The 8036-nt window shown below is 64.4% G+C and overlaps 1 protein-coding gene across 1 annotated transcript; it reads left to right on the top strand.

Moving 5' to 3' along the window:
- Positions 1-471: 471 nt before the first annotated feature.
- ATOH1 (atonal bHLH transcription factor 1) lies at positions 472-1338 on the top strand (the record flags this gene model as incomplete). The annotated part of the gene is made up of 1 exon (XM_084204742.1): positions 472-1338. The coding sequence occupies one exon, from the start codon at positions 472-474 to the stop codon at positions 1336-1338; it is 867 nt and encodes a 288-aa protein (XP_084060868.1).
- Positions 1339-8036: the final 6698 nt, after the last annotated feature.

Below are 8036 nucleotides of genomic sequence, written 5' to 3'. Positions count from 1 at the left end.
CCGCGCGGCGCGGGGCGGACGCGCCGTCGGGGCGCTCCCGGCACCCCCACCCCGTTCCGCCCCGCCGCGCGCGGGGAGGCCGCCCGGCGCGCGCCTGCCCGGGGCGGGGCGGGGCGGGACAGCGCGTGCCGCCGGCCCGGGCTCACCCCCCAACCCCCCCCTTTCCCTCCGTCCGCCGCCGCCGGCCGCGGCCTCCGCTCCCCCCGCGCGCCATTGGCTCCCCGCACGCGCCGGCCCCGCGCGCGCGCGCGCCATTGGCCGCGCCGACACGCGACCGGCGCGAGTGGAGGGCGTGCGGCGGGAGGGGTGGGGCGCGAGGGAGAGGAGGGGAGGGGGAGCGGGGGCGGGGGGGACCCCGGCGCGTGCCGCTCCTTAAAGGGGGGCGCGAGCCCGGCCGACACCGGAGCCGTCGGGGCGCCACGCGCGAGGCGGGGGCTGCGCGCGGCCCGATGGGCGCGCGGCGCTAGAGCCATGAGCCTGCCCTGGGCAGAGCGCGCCCGCGAGCCGCCCACAGAGCCGCCGCCGCCGCCGGGCCCCGAGCAGAGCGGCTGCGGCGCCTTCGCGCCGGGCTCCTGGCTCGGCGTGTGCTGCGCCGCCCGCCTGCCCGCCGCCGCCTCGCCTCGCTACCTGCTGCCCGGCGAGGACGACGAGGCGGCGGCGGAGGGCGGCGCGGCGCGGGGCGGCGGGAGCAGCCCCGGCGGGGCGCGGGGCGGCGGGCGGCCGCGGGGCGGCGGCGGCGGTCCCGGGCTGCGGGCGCAGGTGAGCGGCGTGCAGAAGCAGCGGCGGCTGGCGGCCAACGCGCGGGAGCGGCGGCGGATGCACGGGCTGAACCACGCCTTCGACCAGCTGCGCAATGTCATCCCCTCCTTCAACAACGACAAGAAGCTCTCTAAGTACGAGACGCTGCAGATGGCGCAGATCTACATCAGCGCCCTGGCCGAGCTGCTGCACGGCCCCGCCGCCCCTTCCGACGGCTCCGGCAAGGCCGAGCACCGCGGGGCCCCCTTCGAGCCGCCCTGCGCCGCCGCCGGGGCCGGAGCTCCGCCGGGGCCGCCGGCGCCGCCGCCGGGGCCGCCCAGAGCGTCGCCCCCCGGGCACGGCCGGACTCGCTTCCCCCCGCCGCCGGCCGCGGGGGGCTACTCCGTGCAGCTCGACCCGCTGCACTTCTCCTTTGCGGAGGGCGCCCTGATGGGACAGAGAGCCCCTTCCCCCGCCCTCCTCCTGCCGCAGCCCGGTCAGCCGCCGCAGGAGAGGAGCAAGACGTCGCCCCGGTCCCACAGGAGCGACGGGGAGTTCTCGCCCCGCTCCCACTACAGCGATTCGGATGAGGCCAGCTAAGGCAGGGGCGTCGTCCCCGGCACGCCCGCAAGGCCGCCCCTCGAAGCACAGACTCCGCCGTGGGGTGAGCAGCAGGACGCGGTGCCGCCACGGACGGCATCGGCTCCCCTCGGTCGCTTTGAAATCCGCCCCCTCGTCTCCCACCCCGGCAGCCCCTGGTTTGTCCAGGGGGGATGGCTGTTAGCGAGTGACTGTACCCGCCTTGTTTGTCAGGGTCGGTTGGTTTGTTTTAATTTTTAGTTTACACTTCGAAAGTTTCTTTCGCCTAGAAGTCGTTGCCGTTCCCTCCTGCCAACACGCCACCTCGCAGCCTTAGCCTGGCTCGCCCCGTCGGCGAGCAGGTGATGCGCCTGGCCCCGCTGCCGGGGTGCCGCCGGCGCCATCCATCCCCACCCAGCCGTGAACCCGCCCTGACACCCCCGTCTTCCAGGACACCCATCCTGCCGTGGGTCGCATTGCTGTGGAAACACGCACACACACAAACACACACACAAAAGTCAATAGCGCGCCGTCTTAACCTGTAAATAGCGGAGAAAATTTGGATTTTCCTTAGAGCACCATGTCGGCGTCTTTTGGGGGGAAACTTGGCGCAAGCACTTTATCAGCGGCTGGAGATGCAGTTTCAAGAGGAAAGCTACAAACTGCCAATTGGAGACCAATGTTTAATTAAGCCACTTAATCCTAACGCTCTCTTAAAAACGAAAACGGTTTTGTCGTGTCAAACTTTTATGTCAGTTTTATTTTCCTTTTTCGGTAATAGGAAACGTATTTATTATGCAGTGTTTGCAATTATTTCTGCTTCTCTCCTTTTTTTAAAAAAAATCTTTTCTACGACGAAAATCGTTTATTTTGATTTTAGCAACGCCAGCTGCCATTGTTTTATGTACTTTAATTTTAAAATTTTTTTGAGATCAAATAAACGTTGGGAAAAAAAAAAAAAAAAAAAAAACAACTCAAAACAACCAAAACAAAATCAGCCTCGAATCGTGGTCGGGTTCAATTTCTCCCTTCGCTCTCCCTGAGCCGGGGTGGTGTCAAACTCCGCGGCGGGGGTGAGAGGTACAGAGCCGCGGGCGATGCTCCGGGGAGCCTCGGCTGCCTGCGGAGGGACGGGCGGACCGCGGGGCAGGAGTGCGGGGCGGGCTCTGTCCCGCGTGGAGCAGCGCTCCCTCCGCTCCCTGCGCCGCCGGGACCCCGTCCCGTTTCCGTCCCGCAGTTCCCAGCGGAACCGGGTAATTGCAACAAGTGCAGGGTAAGGAGCTTGTCGCTGTTCTGTAGCGCCTGTCCCCGCACCGCCGCTCGAGTCACATCATTCCCTTCTTCCCCACTCCTCCTTTTCTCGGGAACACGAGCGGATCTTCCCACAGAGCCTCCTCGGTATAAGCCGAGCGGAAAGGGCTGGGAGCGGGCGGAGAAGCCGGTGGGGTTTAGGGGACACGCGAGCAGCGCGGCGGGTCGCCGGGGATCAGGATGTGGCCCCTGGGCTCGGGTTAAACCCGGACGGGACTGGGGGATTGGCTCACTCAGCCCAGCCTGCCCGCGACACCAGACTAAACCGGAGCCGTGTCGGTGCCGGGGTCCCGCTGGGTTCAGCAGGTGACACTGGCAGGGGGGTGTCGGAGGGGTGATCAGTTAACCAGGCGAAGCCCGTGAGGGTGTCGTTTTCCCCTGCAGAAACAGGGCACCTGCCCCCCCGGTAACCCCGCGCTGTCGTCCTGCCCTGCTGGCCGCCAGCACCCGCGGCAGCCGCCCCTACCTGCCGAAGCGGGCTTGTGGTCCCGCAGGGTGGAAAGTTTATCGGGAGGGTCATTTGCCTTCCTAATAAAATGCCTGCTTTGTCGGGGTAGGTCAGCTTTGGTTACCGGCACTGATTTCTCTGCTGTGGGAGCCAGTCTCGCATCTTGGGGAGCACGCGAGGGGTCCCATCACGGGAGCGATTTGGCGGAGCAGAAAACCACCAGCTTTGAGGGTGTTGTTTTATTTATTTGGTTTAATTTCGGGATGTAGTCGGCGTGGGGGAAGCGGGAGCCGCCGCCGTGACTGAGGGGCAGCACCCGCGGAGGGGTCCCGGCGCTGCCGGCCGTGAGTGGAAGGGGTGCGTGCAGCCTCTCTCCGCCCCGCCGTCCCGGGCTCTGCCTCTGCGGCTGCGAACACGCGAGGTGGTGGAAAAGAGCGCATCAAAATCCTCCCCGCTCCCTCGGTCGGGTCCCTTCCCCCGACAGACGAGCGCACTGCATGGCGCGGCTGGTGCTCGCAGCCGCAGCGCAGCAGCACTCGCCGTCTGAGGGGCTTTTTCTTCTTCTATTTTTTTTTTTTTTTAGCTCTTCTTTGAAAGAGATACCCAGCCGCATTCCCATTTTAAGGTTCAGCTATAGAGTTTGCATAACAACCGCTTGGCAGCCCCCCTCTCTCGCACTCCGTTAACAAGCTGTAACGTATAGCTGCAGGTTGCTATAATCTCATTAATATTTTGGAAACTTGAATATTGAGTATTTCAGACCGCTCATTCCCCATATGCCAGGCCACTCCCGCTATGCTGGCTGGTTCCTTTCTCTCCATTATTAGCAATTAGCTCCTACCTTCCAAAGTCAGATCCAAGTATCCAAGATACTAGCAAAGGAATCAACTATGTGTTGCAAGCTAAGCATGCTTAATATCTCCCAAACAAACAAAGAGACAACATTTCTTTAAGTAATGAAGATGGATAAATCGCTTTATTGAGCCTGCGACAGTGTTTGTTTTGTATAGACTACCGCAAAGTTTTTTAACAAGAGCGGGGACGCGCACCAGTCCCTGGAAGCAGTCTCTCCCGGTTTGCTTCGTGGGGTTTTATCATCCTAAACGGGCTTTTATTTGAAAAGGGCGAGTCAGAAGCGCACTATCCGAGCGTTAAATTTTGGCTGAACGCTGACTGTCCTCCGGGGTGTGCGAAACGAGGGCGGGGGGCTGGGGGGCTTGGGGACGCAGCCGCCTTTGTGCGAGGCGCACGGCGGCTCCGCTGGCTTTTGAGCCCGGATCAAAGCCGGACGAAGCGCGGCCACGAACTCCGGTGCGGGGCTCTGCCGGCCGTCCCGGCGGCGGGGGTTTCGGGGGCACGGAGCGGGGCGAGGCGCGGCGGCCGAGGCGCATCTCTGCCCTGCAGCTCTCCGGCTGCTGTTTGCTCAACCTCTGGCCTCGGAGAGGGAGGAGGAAAGGAAGGGGGAGAAAGGGTTAAACCCAGCGAAGGGAGACCAGAAAGGCAAGGCGCAGGGACCACGGCGGGGGGGGGGGGGGGGGGGGGGGGTTGGAAGGTTGGGGGGTTAGAAGGGGAGTTGGCCGTGGGGCCAGTGTTTCTTAATTAGAGCGGGGCGGACAATGCTTTGAGGCGGACAATGGGGGGGACAGGGGGACTGGAGGGCGGAGGGGGGGTCTGGCCTCGCTCCCGGCCGCGGTGCGCCGTGTCTGGAGCGGAGCACGCGTTGTCAGCTGGTGAGCGCAGCGGCCTTTCAGGCGACTCCCCAGGGAGCTGCGCGCCCGCGGTGAGCTCCATCGTCACCCCCTCCCCTCCATCATCATCATCATCGGCCTCCTCCTCCTCGGCGGCCCCCCACCCCAGCCGAGCACAACAGCCAGCATTCAAGCCCCCTTCCCTCCCTCCCCTCGCACAACAGCAGCGCAGTGGCAGCCACGCCACCTCCCAGCAACCAGCAGCACGCGAGGGCACCGCCGGGGCACCTGAAAGAGTCAAAGCCAAAGAAAGGGAGACAAAGGAGGAGAAAAAGATACGCAGGAACGGCCCAGCGTGTCTGCTCCGACAGTGCGGAGGGGCAGGCGCCCGCAGAGGGATGGGCGAGCCAATGCGGAGGCCGGCACGCCCGGGCGCGCACACGCGTGGCCGCATGCACACACGTGCACTCGCTCGCAGGGGTCCGAGCCGCTGCAGCACCGACGGAGACACGCAGAAATCCCCCGCTCCCGGCAGCTTTGCGCCCCACAGCCACGTCCCCGCGAGGGGCACCTCCCGGCTTGTGTCTGTGTGCCCGACTCCCGTGGCCCCACCTCTGACACTGCCGCCCACGGGCACCGAGGCCACGACGCGGCAGGAGCCGACCTTGTGTCTCGACACCCGCCGTCGCATGTGCCCGTGGCGTGCCTGTCCGGGAGAGAAAAATGAGGGGAAAGTGGCGAGGGATCGGCTTGTCCGTGGGTGGGGCGGGGACCCTGCCGGCCTCGCGTGGGGAGCATCCTCTCCGCGGGCAAGCCAGGCTGCAGCGAGGAGCTGCCCGGGGACAAGGGGTCAAGTTTTCCGCTCCTGGCCAAGTCATTGCAACGCAGAAGGGGCTTTGCTTGGGGCTGTGTGTCCGCCAGGCTGGGGCGCACGGCCGGCTGCCCCCCTGAAGCTGGGTTGGGTCCTCGGAAAGGCAGATGCTGCCCTGCCGCCAGCCCATGTTAACTTCAGCCGAACTGTGAGGACTCCATGGGAGTAGATGGCAGCGCGGCTCCGCGGGCTGCGCTGCACCTGTGCGATGGGTGCGCTGCCACTGCCGCCGCTGGCCATCTCCAGGCTGCCCAGAGCGGGGCAGACAGAAAGGCCTCCTCTGAAGTGCTATCGAATGGCTCGGGATGCCTTCGGGAGCCCAGCCAAGGCGTGTCAAAGGCGGTTTGAGCGGTGAAGCATTTAAACGCTTCAATGGGTGACTTTCTGGCGTGTGCTTTTCTCCTTCCCTGCTTAGGCCCGGGAGGGGGGAACAGGCCCTTCTACTGAGCTCCTCCGGGGCTGGATGCGACACCCCAGCCCCCCAGCCCGGTGCCGCAGCCGGGCTCTTCCCCGCGGGGCGCCAGCGGCGGAGCGGCCGCCTCTGCCCCGTCGGGCAGCGGAAAGAGCTCAGGTCTTCTGCCGCTCCCCGCAACTTTTTGCTCCCGGTTCGGTTTAACCGAGGCTGCTCGGGGTGGGGAGGTGCCGGCCCGTCGCTCCCGCCGCAACACGGAGTGCAGCTGGGACTTGGGATGGGAGCTTGTGCAGCGCGGGGATGGGCTCTTAGTGGGGCTGACAGGGAAGGCGAGACTTGGGGGTGAGAAAACAAATCCCCTCAGTTTCTGAAGAGATGCCTGTTTGTATTTCATCTCGGTTTTTCCTCCGTTTTTTTGGGTTTTTTGGGGTTTTTTTTTGGGGGGGGGGGGGGGTTGTGTTTTTTTTTTTTTTCTTGTTGTTGTTTTTGTTGGTTTTGGGTTTTTATATTTTCTTCCCCCTCTTCCTCTGCTCGCCCCACTCTGATCCCCTCTTTCTTTCCCGGTGTCTTGCGGCGGCCACCCCGTTTCCCCGCTCAACACCGAGGCGCGCTGCCGCCGCCGGGGTGCCCCGGAGAGCGGCGGGCGGCGGCGCGCACCCGCCGTGGGCGAGCGGGGCTGCAGCACTTTTGTGGGGCGGCTAATCAATGGCACATCAGCGAGACAGCGCATCAGCCCATCTGCTTGATATATATTCAGAAGGGCTCCAGCCCTTTTGAAGTCTAATTTCTTCCCCGGGAGAACGCGCCGGATAATTTACCATCATTTCCCAGGCAGGGCGGCCAGCGGGTTAACCCTTTCCCCAAGCGCTGCCGCCGCGGGTTTTCCTCCCGAGCGAGCAGTTTTGAATGCCTCAGCGCCTCGCCACAAACTTGTAAAAGTGCCTCTTTAATGGTACGTGACTCGCTGAAACGGGACACCCGGCCCACCGGCGCGGTAAACCCCTCTCTGGCTTGTCAGATTGGTGTTTAAAAGACCTGTTCGGAACAAGCAAATCCCTCGGCCCTGCCGGGTCAGCTCGTATCATTTCAGCTCCAGCCACCCACTGATATTTTTGTGTTTCGACATCCTTGTTCTTGGGGTTTCTGTTTGTTCCCACCGATGCTCAGAAACGCAGTTTTATCCAGAGGCAGGAGCCAGGATGGGGAGCGAGCAGCGCATCGCGTACGGGCTGTGGTGCGACCACTGCGCTGCAGAATCCTCTGCCTCAGAGGGTGGCGGAGCCCGGCAGGTGCGGGGGGACGGGACGGGCCCCGTGTCGTCCCCCGGCCTGCGGGACCCCGGCACGCGTGAGGGAAGCGAGGGCAGCGCGGGACTCGTCCCCGCTGTCTGGAGCGGGACACGCCGGGAGGTGGCCCGTCCCTCTACCCCGTCCGGGGCCGGCGAGCCCGGGGAGGATGCCGAGCCCGCACCCAGCACCCCGGCACATCTGGGACGCGCCCCGCAACGACCCAGCGGAGCTTTCCGAGTTCCGTCCCGAGTAAGGGAAAGCGTTTGACTCTGCAAGTTTCTGAGCTTTTATTTGCTTTCTCTGCTCCCTTCCTCCCGCAAGAGCTCTGCCAGGACGGGAGATGCCGGGACCGCCGACGTGCCCTGACTGAACTCTGGTTCAGGGGACAGGTTGAATGAGCCCGAGACCGTTGGGCGGCATCACCTGCTTCCCATAAACCCCAAAAGCAAACCCTGGGGACCGGCCGGAGCCGCCGCAGAGCCCTCAGTCCCCACCTGCACCTCGCTTATCTACAGTCAACATTTTTATCCTACCATAGAAAGGTTCCTGCTCGCTCCCGGCTCCGGGGCGGCATCCGCGACCAGCAGCTACACCCCGGCCCCCGCCGCTCCCCTGGCACTCGGCGGACACCGTCCCCCCCTCCTCCCCGAACTGAGGCCGCCCCCACTTCTCCTAGGAGCAGTGCGAGGAGATCAGTATT

The sequence above is a fragment of the Fringilla coelebs genome, assembly GCF_963513975.1.
Source record: "Fringilla coelebs genome assembly, chromosome: 4".
NCBI classification, from domain to species: domain Eukaryota; kingdom Metazoa; phylum Chordata; class Aves; order Passeriformes; family Fringillidae; genus Fringilla; species Fringilla coelebs.
This window is presented reverse-complemented; position numbering and strand designations above follow the sequence as displayed.